At 33.1% G+C, this 12,904-nt stretch overlaps 2 protein-coding genes across 2 annotated transcripts; one reads left to right on the forward strand and one right to left on the reverse strand.

The window, feature by feature from the left end:
* Positions 1-1,436: 1,436 nt before the first annotated feature.
* LOC105629311 (Leucine-rich repeat (LRR) family protein) lies at positions 1,437-6,725 on the reverse strand. The gene is made up of 6 exons (XM_012210878.4): positions 6,282-6,725; positions 4,817-4,888; positions 4,473-4,616; positions 4,022-4,093; positions 3,817-3,888; positions 1,437-1,744 (listed from the first exon to the last, which is right to left on the reverse strand). The coding sequence occupies exons 1-6, from the start codon at positions 6,512-6,514 to the stop codon at positions 1,672-1,674; spliced, it is 666 nt and encodes a 221-aa protein (XP_012066268.1). The 5' UTR covers positions 6,515-6,725; the 3' UTR covers positions 1,437-1,671.
* A 4,398-nt stretch (positions 6,726-11,123) lies between these two features.
* On the forward strand, positions 11,124-12,868 carry LOC105629310 (vacuolar iron transporter homolog 4). The gene has a single exon (XM_012210876.4). The coding sequence runs from the start codon at positions 11,732-11,734 to the stop codon at positions 12,473-12,475; it is 744 nt and encodes a 247-aa protein (XP_012066266.2). The 5' UTR covers positions 11,124-11,731; the 3' UTR covers positions 12,476-12,868.
* Positions 12,869-12,904: the final 36 nt, after the last annotated feature.

Consider the following 12,904-nt stretch of genomic DNA (forward strand, 5'->3'; position numbering starts at 1 on the left):
GTATATGCAAGATTTTAAAATGCGCAGTGGTGGTAGCTACTGCAATTGACCAACCAGGGTTTTGGACGGATACAAAATGGAGCGTCTGGTTCTCATAAGTAAGAAGAAGAAAAAGAAGAGATTCTCATATCCTTTTTGTCCCAAGTTTGTTCTTCTGCCTTCCATTGTACTCTTGGAGCTCTCTGCCATGTGCAGGCTGCAGACAATCACAAACAACAAACTCCAGAGCAAGATTTGACAATTCAATCTTTTTAGTTGGGCTAAATATCTATGATTAATCCAATGTCTGTTGACCTCAGGAAAAAGTAAGCCTAACATCTCATTCCATGATCAGACAAACACAGCTACGGATCAAATGTATTAACAGCAATAGAAAATGTGGGAACCCAACTGATGTGTCGCAAACCCACCAAATGAAGTTTACAGTGATAACAATTTAATTTTTTAACAGCACAAAAAATGCAAATCTTTTGCATTCGTTACTGACAGTAAATCTGTTTGTGTAGAGTGTCAGAAACTAAGATGATTTTGTGTACTTCATACCCAATTGTTACTGACAGCAAATCTCTGCGCTGTGCAGTGTATGCAGTATCTGCTACCTTTTTTTTTTTTCTCCCCTTTAATTCATTGAGAAGTCCAATATCCGAGATGATATAATAGATTAAGAAATTCGAACTCAAACAATTCAATTCTTGTTCTCAATCAATATCCGATATGATCTTGAATTTTGCTTCGTAATCCTCAGAACTTCTTGGTAGTATCTTCGTTCCATATTTCAATTCCATTCATTTAATATTCCCTTTAAGTGTCATATGATCTTGAATTTTGCTTCGTAATCCTCAGAACTTCTTGGTAGTATCTTCGTTCCATATTTCAATTCCATTCATTTAATATTCCCTTTAAGTGTCATTGACACAAGAGATGTTCTTTCCAGTATCTCTTTCTATTTCTATAATCAACACTTTTTTTTATTAATGATTTTTTTTTTTTTATTAATGAATTAAGGCCACTCCCCGTCTAATGATTAAAATATCTACAGCCTTTTTGTTGCAATGGAACAACATGGGTTTGAACCAAACCAGATAAATTGAAGTTTAATAAGCTTGAAAATCAAACTAAACCAAATTACAAAAATGCAACTCAAAATAATTGAAATTGAATTGATTTGGTAAAATTTTTAATTAACTAACTGAATGCTCACCTCTATTGGCAATTCCCTGTTTTATCATCCTTGCAAGTACATATTTTAGTTTCAACTTTGGACATCCATTAATCATTTGTTGCATCTGATAGTTTATGTAGCCTATAGGTCAAAATCAACAAACAAAGATGCTAAGCCATATACTTAGAACCAAGAAAAGTGAAAATGGTGAGAAAGGAAAATATATACTGCGCATAGACACGTCTGACCCAAGTGAAGTGAGTATAAAACCACATTTAGGTAAACCCTTCTCTAGCTTTTATATTAATACAAATTCATGTCTTTCATCTTAGAACACAACAATGCAGTTACAAATGCTAAAGCATTACCAGGTCTCAAACAATTTACAAATACTTATACCAGAGGCTGCATTTCACCAATCCTGTTACACTATCATGTAATTTCAATTTTAATTGTTGACGTACACGAGATTGAAGACAATTTGGGCAGTTTACAGCTTCAAGATCTCTTTACGTGCAATTTGTATCGTAACTTGCTAAACCCAGCAACTCTGGACCTTCTAGTCGAGGATTATTTTCAAAGCTACAACAGTGAAACAAAGTGAGGATATTATTTCCTTTTATTGCAAAAACATATTAGCAGATTTCTCTTTGTAGAACATTTTACCCATCCTCAAAATATGAATGCCCAATAAAATATCACAATGTTCAGAGGGACATGATGATAGATATGAAACAAGAGAAAGGAAACAAATAGGGAAAAAAAGGCCCTATGTGAAAAAATCTGTATAAAAGATAAATATTTATCAATCCCTCGCAAAAGCTTCTGGTTTGAACATATAATGATTGCCAAGTTGCAACGGTTTCGATATAGTTCATATGGGTACATAAGAATCCAAGCAGAATAAGGATAGCGAGTATATTGTCCAAACTTGCCTGTTCATAGTGGCATCTGCTCCCAATTTACAAACCACTCAAGGAACGGACAACCAAAAATAAAGACATCCAGTCAAGCCATTTATCTAAAGGATAACATAGCACAATCATGTTGCTAAAGACCATTCAACTCAACATTGCAAAGCCAATTATATTGCACGGATGATACAGCACTGAACTAATATTTTAAGACTACTAACAGAAATTTTGACAAAACTTGGGTCTGCAAAGAGGAAACTTAGTGTGGTTAACCGAAAAACCATCAACAACAGAATTCCTTCCTTAATACCAGCTATGTTTATCACAGTACAACTAAAATCTCAGACAGTTGATATCAATATCTGTCACTAGAAAATAGTCAAAAATTTGCCAACACTTTAACACTTGATTTGAAATTGAAGGTTAGAATATCTAAGAGCCTGGTTGTTCATATTCAATATGTAGAAGTTGCTTGTATAGATAGATAGGAGCTGATTAAGTTAAAGTTTTGTCAGTGTTGATTGATTGATATAATCTGAAAGTTCCAAGCAAAGTTCAAGGCTGCCAGGAGCAAGAAAAGAAGGGGATGCAGACAGGAGTTTCAATGAGAGTAACATCAGACATTGCAAACAAGGACAGACAAAATCAAAATAATGGCCATGCTGGAATCAAATTTTTCCTGCATCCTCAACTGGCAATCCATTGCATTGAAAATTTGGAGTGATGAAGCTTTAACTACAGATGGCACTGCCAGCTGTGGTCCTGGTCCACAATATAATACAGAGCAAGCAGATAAAACCCAGATTTGATTGTAGAGATAAATCTATTATCATTGTGGAAGATCTTAAAATTTTCCAGCACATTAGGGATCTTGGGCATCATCTCATCCAGGAGACTACAGAATGACAGAATACAAGGAGTTAAAATACCTCATTCTTTCCTTTCTTTCAAGATATGTTATCACACCATGAAATTTGAATGGTCTTCCCTAAGTTAGAGGCTGAGAAACATGCATAATTATTGTATTCTGCAATTAAACAAAGCAAATTTGGAATACTTGACACCCCATAAACTAAGCCACTAACCAGACCCACTAAACAAGCCTAAAATATCAGCTGCAAGATCCAAAACGGCAGATTAATGCTCTCATGCCTAAAGCACAGCCACTTGCAGATCCCCTTTATAATACATTATAAGTTTTCGTCCTACTAATACTAGACAGTAACAAACCAGACTTCAAAATTTTTGAGCTGGATCTTGCAACCGTTACCAGTATTTTTCACTCTTTTAAGCACTGTCAGATTTTTCAGGGCCTTGGCACTTTGCATTACTAATTGAACATCACAAAAAAAGGGGAGAACCACTAAAACTATTCACCACCCAAAAAAAGGAAAAAAGAGATGGAAGGACCTCCATCAAGGTGTTTTCTTCTCTTTTTGGTAATTCCATCAAAGAATCTTTAAAACTGGCAGAGAGACTATCAAAGCACAGGTTCCGCTTGGACTGGACTGACTTAAATTAACACTCAATTCAACAAAGCCCAAGTTTAGCCTCACAACTGGGCCACCATAAATTAGGAAAGGATTTTGCTTCAAAAGGACTACCATTCACTACCTGATACTTTCATAGTAAGCATATAAAAAGTAACATTCATGAACATTTGTTTATGAACGCATGCATACAAAAAACCATAAAAATAACATCTACAATTCTAGAGGAGCAAATAAAAGAAAAACCTACTTGTTCAAAGGGATACGTTCAAATGGACCACTGGTAGGAATTGTTCCACATAAATCATTGTTTGACACATCACTGGAAAAGTGGAAAAACTTGACCTTAGTTGAAAGATGAAACACTTATACTCGACATAGTTCCATAAATGAATAAGCAATGTGTGTGTGCGCGCGCGCGCGTGTGTAAAGAGGATGCTGAAGGAAATACTTACACAACTTTAAGGCTTGAAATACCAACAAGTTCCCTAGGAATTGGTCCAGTTAATCGGTTATCATTAAGACGCCTGCCAATAGAAAGATGAATCAGAGGAGATGGAGAAGACTGATTTTGCAATATGACATAAACTAATTATCAGAAGGGTGCCATTTTAATCAGACATTTTTTCAAATAATTTTATAGTAACAATTTCTGATCAAAATCCAAGTGAGAACCAACTATATTGGAAAGACACATAGTTAATCAATGATACAAGAAAACAGGTTATTCGGCACAAAAATTGCCAAACTTGAATGAGTAAGCTATTTCAAATAATTTTTATTCTCAAAATGAGCCAATGAATTTGTAAAATAAATGCAACACTCCAATACCAAAAGGAGAAAAATAAAGAAACCAAAGGCTTGCTCTACTCTAATGATGAATTAATCAGAGTTGCATAAACTCACAAAAAGACAAGGGACTTCAATTTCCCCAGTGAAGGAGGAATGGTCCCTGAGATGTTGTTGTTGTACAAATCCAAGCTGATGAGGCTCTTCAAGTTACCAAGCTCATTAGGTATGCTTCCTTGAATATTGTTTTTATAGAGTTCCCTGCAACATGAACAATCCAAGAGACCCTAAGTTAATATACAACGCCTAAATTTCAGAAGCAACTGAATCTACAATACTAACTAAATCGCACCTACAGATAAGCCTAAATAAGTCATAAGTTTTGGATAAGAAAAAACAAGCAAATAAAAATCTTGCCAATGACATATACTATCGGTAGACAACAAACTGGAGAAACATACAGGTATTGCAGGTGCTCTAGCTTTCCAAGCTCGGGAACTAGATGTCCAGATAAGTTTGAGTTCCCCAAGTCACTGTACAAAATATAAGATTGAGAAATGAGAACACAATCCACATAACACGAATGATCTTAACAAAAGAAAAAAAAGGAGATAATTTTGAATGCTATAATAGGCATAAGATAAAATTAAAAATTACATATCAAACTTCCAGAGAGTCAGGTGATCATAACCCAGCCCAGCAAAGATCAAATAAAAAAAAAAAAAAAAAATCAAATGTCACAAATCAAAGCGCAAGGACTATAATTAGAAATTGTGATAGACGACACACTGCAGCAAGGAAAAGCAAGATCTTCCTCTAATTAGTCATAGCATCATATGAAGAAGTATCTTTTGCCTGCAACTTTACCCAGTAAAATCAGAATGCATGATGCTTCCTATTGCTTCATAATAACAATGCACTAATGCATTAAAAGACCAGAAAGTCATTGCTGATCAGGATTTCAAACAAAAAAAAAAAAATGATAGGCAATCCATCATAGCAAGAACCAGCAACAACTCCATCTGCTAAACTATGCACAATACAAATAAATTTTGATAGGTTGCACGAACAACAATGATCACAGTTCCCAGTTCCAACAATTATATCATTTTCCAGCATATATTTGTGGAAAAAGTTATACACTCTAGAGGAACTAGAAGCATTTCTTCAATCTCTTAACATAATGTAAGCATATTTCCCAAATTTGTTTTTACGTTATACATAAAAAGAATCTACCAGAACTACAATATCTAAACAAAACTTAAAAGAAAAAGAAACTATAATATCTACCAGAACACAGTAAATAAGTCCCCCATAACAAATAAATCCCACTTAAGTTCTCTGAGAACAAAATCAAGGTATAAGGTTTTGGTTGGAAGTACACAATTCAAACACGTAAATAGTTTAATTGGCATAATTGGTATTTCAGCTTAGTAGTATTAGTGTCGTTTCTAGAACTGTTATATTACAAATTTGAACCTAGAACTGAAACTTGCTTTTTGGTTCCCTTCGTCCTAAAATTTTTGAGGAAAAAAAATTAACAGGAAATAGAAACAGGTGATCCTATTAATATCCCCAGCAGCAGCAAATGAAAACCAAAGTATCAAATTCCATAATTTAAAGTCTAATTGAGGTCATCTAGTTCTCAAAATATGAATGAACGGCTAAGCTACGTTGATTTCACAAACACAATCAACCCCACAAGAAAAAAATTCAAAATTAAGTTCTATACCAACCGCAATTGCATGAGACACTTCGAAAATGAACAAAACGACTCGCTCATTAAAAAGGAAAGAAATAATATAAACCCATTCTATCAAATTTAAGAAGTAAAAAAGGAAAAAAAAAATCAGCTCTAAATAGATCCAAATCAAGTTTTGGGAAGCGTGCATGGCGAGAAATAGGGAGAGGGAGGAGTTTAAATACACTCGGGTCACGCGATTATCCTGGTTACAGGTGATGTGGAACCAAGTGCACGGATTGACGAGGGTGGGATCCCAGCTCTGGAGAACATTATCCGGATCCGACAAGCTCCTTCTCAAGGTGTACAAAGCGTCTCCTTCGGAGTTGCCATAAACTACGGAAACTAAGGTTAAAACTAGGGTTACAGTTAGAGAAGCTGAGAAAGTCCACGGCCAGGTCGGTGCCGGAGCCGCCATGGTTGACGCCACAAATGAGGTGCTCAGTTGGAGAGCAACTTTGGTGGTTGGGTAGGGTGATTGAATATCTAGGGTTGAGGTTTAATTATTATGGAAGAGAAAGTTAAAGGTTTCAGAGAGAAAGGGTCAACAAGATTCTGATAGAAGAAGATCGGCTTTGGGAATATCAGAGTAAAACATGGGGCATGGGGCTTCTCTCTTCTTTCCTTCCTACTTTAAATTGACTCCTCCACCTCTGTTTTGCTTTTTCTTTTTTCTTTTTTCTTTTTTCTTTTTTCTTAAATGCATATAATCAAACTCAAAATTTAATTTTTTTTTTTAAATTGATTGAAAATAGGATAGTCCCTCCTTAATTTACTATAGTGGTAAAAACTCTTAAGGCGAAAATCGAAATCTCTCTCTCTCAGTTTTTACATTAACGAAAAGACCAAGTAAATTGAAAATAAGTGAGAAGAAAAATTTTTTTAGTATAACTTATATTCGACATTGTAAAAACATAAATAAGATGAAAAGTTTATAATGCCTTTAAATACTTTAAAGCATTCTTATTGCTAGTGATGCCATGATTAGGGTTGGAAGTAGACAGATATTTTGGGATACTCACTCCGATTTGATCCGTTTAATGAGGATATGAATAATTATAAATGAATTTAGAACGGATACTAGTAATAAAATTACTACTCGTAACAAATACAAATATGATACGAGCATAAGACTTTGAGTACCCTCTGCTTGCTATCTGCTATAATAAATAAGTTTTGATAATGGATACCTACGAATACTTTACCCATTTATTAGTAAAAATGCAATTTAAATAAATTTGGATTTGAATAGTTTAAAATATATAGATACCCTATCCATTTAAAGGGTACTTTAAATATGATTGTCACATAAACGGTAGCAAAATTTTAAATGGGTTCAGATACGAGTACTTAAAATGATATTTAAACGGTTTTAGAACAGATATGAATTGTAAAATTTTAAAAAAATATAGTGTAAGTAGTTCCAAATCACAAGTATCCGCTCGCTTCCATTCCTAGTCATGATTGAGATTTAAATGCATTTTTATTGTTGGTAATGTCATGGTGCAGGTTTAAAATTTGAACTGATCGAGAAAGTTGATGGACCAGCAACGGTCATCGTATATGATAACCGGAAAATCAAACCTAACCATAAACTTACCCACTATACATCAAAATGATCAAAATCTCATGAGGACCTCAATCATACTATCAATTTCTATAATTTTTATTGATTTAAGCAAAAATCTCAAATTCGCCAAACCTAAACTGAAATTTTAATTCTCAAAATCCTTCCACTAAATCTTTAAATCAACCTAGAATCAAGTTTAATTCATATAAAACTATGAATTCGAACTTATCTCGACAAGCATCATTGGCTAGAATTACAAAACGCAACAAGAAAATTCAAAAATAATAAATTTTGAATTTCTTAATTCGTAAAAATAGAACTCCATTGATCAAACGGTAACTAAAAATAGGCTTATCGTAATTAGAGAAATATTTACCACCTTATTCTCATTAAACAATAACCGAAGTTCGATCGAAGAAGGAGAGACATTAACCCTCTGTTGCGAGACGCAAACCAAAGAGGGGAGAAGAAAATAATAATAATAATATTATTATTATTATGTATTTTGCTTTTTTTAAGACTTTATTTTTATTTCTGAAAATATTATCCTTTCCAAAGAGAAGAGGTTCCTAGATATCTCCATGCATGCTAGTGGACCTACAAAGAGGAACATGACCAATTCCACTATAAGCAAATTTTAAGTGGACTTTGCTTCTAAATATGTTCCACTAATTATATGTAAACAAATTTTCATGATGTAATGATAGATTATTAGAAAAAAAATAATAATAAAACAAAAGTTAACCGTTGACTTTAATGTTGGATTATCAACTAATCCCACCAATTTCTTAGGAATCATAGAGATAATGAGCTTCTAAAATCATATCCTCTCAAAAAGAGGAATCCAAAAAAGAGAAAAGCAACATTACAACTACTTCATGTTCAAAGCTGGCTATGACTATATTATACTGTTTTATAGAAATTGCCATATAAAAATAAAACAAACATCATCATGTTCTAAAACTATCTGTAAGGATATTATTACAAAAATATTTAATTTTTACGTTTTGATTCATTTCATTTTAGATTTCGTGACTATTCATCTAAAATATTTTTTTTTTTCACGAATCGAATTGTTTGACTAATTTTATGATTTAATTTTTAATATTGGATGTTAATATACTTTTTTTTTTTTGTATAAATGAATTATTAATTGAAATTTGGTTCAATCAATTCGATTTGCAATAAAATAATTGGTCGAGTCGGCTTTTTTTAAATAGTAATTTGATTTATTTGGTTTATACTGATTCAATTGGATGGCTGAGATACTCGCCCATAGATATTTATAGTTTTGTAAACACGCGATAAATTCTACTCCAGCCAACTAGTGGATCAAAAGATGAATGGGTTCGATAATGTTCATGGGCCGGGCCGGGCCAGGCCAGGGGATAAAAGCATAATATCCATGAACTACATGAAAAGTTGCCCGAAGCCCAGTATGAGAATTATTTTCTCATGCTTTCTGTACCATTTTGCATAACTTTCATTTTCTTGAGCAGCTAATTTCCCACTCCCCTAGAATGGAATTTAATATATAAGACTTACCTCCATAAACTAGTAATATGTGCATTAGGACGCAATAATAAATTCAGATTTAAATCCTTCATTTTTCAATACTTAAAATATATATATAAAAGATTTATCTATATCCGGTGTATGGACTCACTTGTATATCAAACTGATTATATACAGTATTTTGATTCAAATAAAGGTATTTCTGACTAATAATACACAAATCACAATACCGATAATACACAAAATAACAATACAGAAGTAAGCTTAAGCAATCTATAATCAGAATTTCAAAACCACATAAAAAGTTGAGCAGAAAACAGGAGCAGCAGCAGCATGCAGAAAATACTAAGGATTTTGAAGCAAATGGAGTACCTCAAGGTAAAGAGGATGTTCTACTTTACAATTTGATCAGCATGATAGATACTATAAAACACAATAAAAATTGAAAAGTTTGAACTGCATACTTATATATAAGGGCGAGTAAAACTAGCGCCCAACTGAATCGAAAATCAAACTGACTTATTTCAATTCGATTCAGGCAGTTATTTAAGTAAATGTTCGATTTGTCGAATTAATCAGTTTGAATCAAATTTATCATTTAATTTGGGCTTAAAATTGAATTAACATGGTAAAAATAGACCAAACCAGTCAAGCTGACTAGTCTGGTTCAAATTGATTCAATTTGTCATCCAAAAACTTTGATTTACATTGTTTAGTATTGGTTTGGTTCAATTTAAACTGAATTTGAATCTAAATTTATTATTAAATTTATTATCAGTCTGTACATATACTTATCACTAGTCATGACTTAGTGCGCAATGTGTGTATATGGCCATACGAGCAATATGAAATTTCAAAATAATAGAGAATATGTCCCATTGATAACTTTAACAAACATGGTAGCAAAATTTAGGTCCACAGGAAATTGGAGTTAGAGTTAGTTTGAAATTATTATTATTAATGAGTTTCTTTCATCTTAAATTATTTGCACAGGTGTAAATATATTATTGGTGGTATATTATGTCAATTTTTTTTTTTTGCCTATATATATTTTACTAAAAATATAAAATTGGGATCTTTACAAAAAAAAAAAAGAAAAGAAAAAGAAAGTGGGACAATTATAATTATCTCTTTTGCTTTAAAAAAATTAAATATAAAATAACCAATGGGCCTCATCCCAACTTTTTAATGTTTAATTGTCGCTTGAATAAAATAAATATTTGGGAAATTTATCAACATTTATAGCAAACTTAAAAAGTAAAAATATAAAAAAGCCACGAATGAAAATTCTACGAGGGGAATAACAAATTAAAAATATTAAACATTAATAAATTAAAAACACTCCTAATTAATCCGATTGAAACCTCATACACAGGACACTCGAAGGCTGCTTCACTTGATGTAATCTTTTATTTATATTCCAGGGAAACGGAAATAAAGAAACATGAAAACGATACAGAGAAATGATATTTAAAATATAATTTTTATACAAAAAGATAATATTTTATATGGAAAACTGGAGAGAAATGTTTTCAAAATACACAAATAGCGAGGAGTTTCCATACTGCTTCAATGACAACATATGAAAATCACTACAAATACTATCCACATGAAGAGAATCTCACACCGTTCTTGCACGAAAGCACTCATGCAAATTCTCCATCAAACGTGTTCCATCCGTGCATTGCTCATGAGTAGCAACCCTCCATGAACACGGATTGCATTGCTCTGAGAAATCTTTAATTTTCAAATTAGCCCTCTACGAGCACGGTTTGCGTTGCTCTGAACAATCTTTAATTTTCAAATTAGCTCCAAGAGAGAAGATTATTATCAGTAGAAGATCATTATCATTAGAAGAATGTTGAACCCTCTCACTTCTTTTTTAAAACCCTAAAATAATGGAAACAAACTAAAGAGTATATATATATATATATATATATATATATATTCACATAGTAAAATCCATGATTTGTTACCGTGGAGGAATATAGCAATGACTACTAAAGTAAAAGGATCAGTTGTTCCTAGCAAAATTCTCTCGTTAATGTAAAGAATAAGATGTTTGGAATTCGAGTCCTTTCGACTATATATATTTTCACCCATGTGAGTCGATGGAGATTATTTTATTATGTAGTTATTTTTATCTGAATTTTCTAATCAATCAAAAAAATTGGAGGATTAGCTGCCCTATAGCAAAATTCCACTGTATGATATAAGTGTGAAAGCATTAGATTCCTCTTTGAACGTTTTCTTTATTCTGTGTTTTTTTTATCTCCTTTTTCCAATCAAATCCCACTTGAGTAAAATAGTTATCCAACACAACAGATTATTATTTTCCCAAGTAGATCTGATCTGCCTCTTCCTTTCGCTATCCTCCACACATCAACTACCTATTTTCTTTTTTTTTTATTAATTATTTTTTATTATTTTACAGCTCAGCTAATTTATTCCCATTATAAATATCAACCTCTGTGGGCGTGTGCCCTCCACACTCTTCTATATCCAAAACCTCATAGTTCTCTGCTTCTTTCTTTTATCTTTCATTTCCTTATGGCAGCCCTTCAAGAACTTAACCATCTCTCCTCTTTTAAAGAAACTAAAGATCTTGATAACCAAACGACGCAAGATCCTAAAGAATTGACCAATCTTTATAACCAAACTACAAAACCTTTTAAAGAAAATGATGTTGAGAACCAAACAACAACAGAATCAGAGGAAATGGAGGTGGTCGTCGACTACTCCAAAAGGGCACAGTGGCTACGAGCCGCAGTGCTCGGTGCAAATGATGGTCTGCTTTCTACATCTTCATTAATGATGGGTGTAGGAGCTGTACGTAAAGACCCTAAAACCATGGTCCTTACCGGCATCGCCGGCTTAGTTGCCGGTGCATGTAGTATGGCTCTCGGAGAATTTGTTTCTGTTTACTCACAATACGACACCGAATTGGCTCAACTAAAAAGAGAGATCAAATCAGGAAATATGCAGACTTGTGATATTGAAGCAAAGAAACAAGATTTGCCAAGTCCATTACAAGCCGCCGCGGCTTCAGCCTTTGCTTTTGCCGTAGGGGCGGTGATACCGCTGCTCGGGGCGGCTTTTGTGGTGGATTATGTTGTTAGGATTGGGGTGGTGATAGGTATAGCAAGCCTTGCATTGGTAGGGTTTGGATGGCTTGGTGCAGTATTGGGGCATGCAAATGTGATTAGATCTTGTTTTAGGGTTTTGATTGGAGGATGGTTGGCTATGGGAATAACTTTTGGCCTCACTAAAGCTATTGGGAGCACAGGACTTTGATTATCTCTATAATTAAATACTTTTTCGAACTATTAATCTCGGCATGAGATAATATTCAAGTAAAATTCTCGAACTATTAATCTCATAGATAAAATTTATATTTAGAATACAATCGACTTCCATCGATTCAACTGCTATTTCATAGAAACAAGTACATGTTTTAGATCTTATTTATGTGTTTTGCTTTGATTTTCTTTTTTCGAACACTTTGATTGTAAGATGAGTTGTTGTTAGCAATTTTACTTTAGATTGGATTCTTTTTGTTTGTGCTTTTTTTTTTTCTTTTTCTTTTTATAAATGAAATAGGTATAACACATGTACAAAAATAAAGTAAGAGGCTTCTTCTGTTCTTGAGTGTGTGCTAATATAAGAGGCTTCATTGATTTTACATAATTAATCTTAATTAGTTTGTGAAATGGCAACATTTTT

The sequence above is a fragment of the Jatropha curcas genome, chromosome 1, assembly GCF_041381405.1.
Source record: "Jatropha curcas cultivar XTBG-Jc1 chromosome 1, XTBG_Jcur_1.0, whole genome shotgun sequence".
NCBI lineage: Eukaryota > Viridiplantae > Streptophyta > Magnoliopsida > Malpighiales > Euphorbiaceae > Jatropha > Jatropha curcas.

Coding starts and splice junctions, on each gene's coding strand:
- LOC105629310 (XM_012210876.4), top strand. CDS start 11,732: ATGGCAGCCCTTCAAGAACTTAACCATCTCTCCTCTTTTAAAGAAACT.
- LOC105629311 (XM_012210878.4), bottom strand. CDS start 6,514: ATGGCGGCTCCGGCACCGACCTGGCCGTGGACTTTCTCAGCTTCTCTA. Junction 4,889..6,281: donor GATAATCGCGTGACCCGAGT/GTATTTAAACTC, acceptor TATTTTGTACAG/TGACTTGGGGAACTCAAACT. Junction 1,745..3,816: donor GAACGTATCCCTTTGAACAA/GTAGGTTTTTCT, acceptor TCACTGTTGTAG/CTTTGAAAATAATCCTCGAC.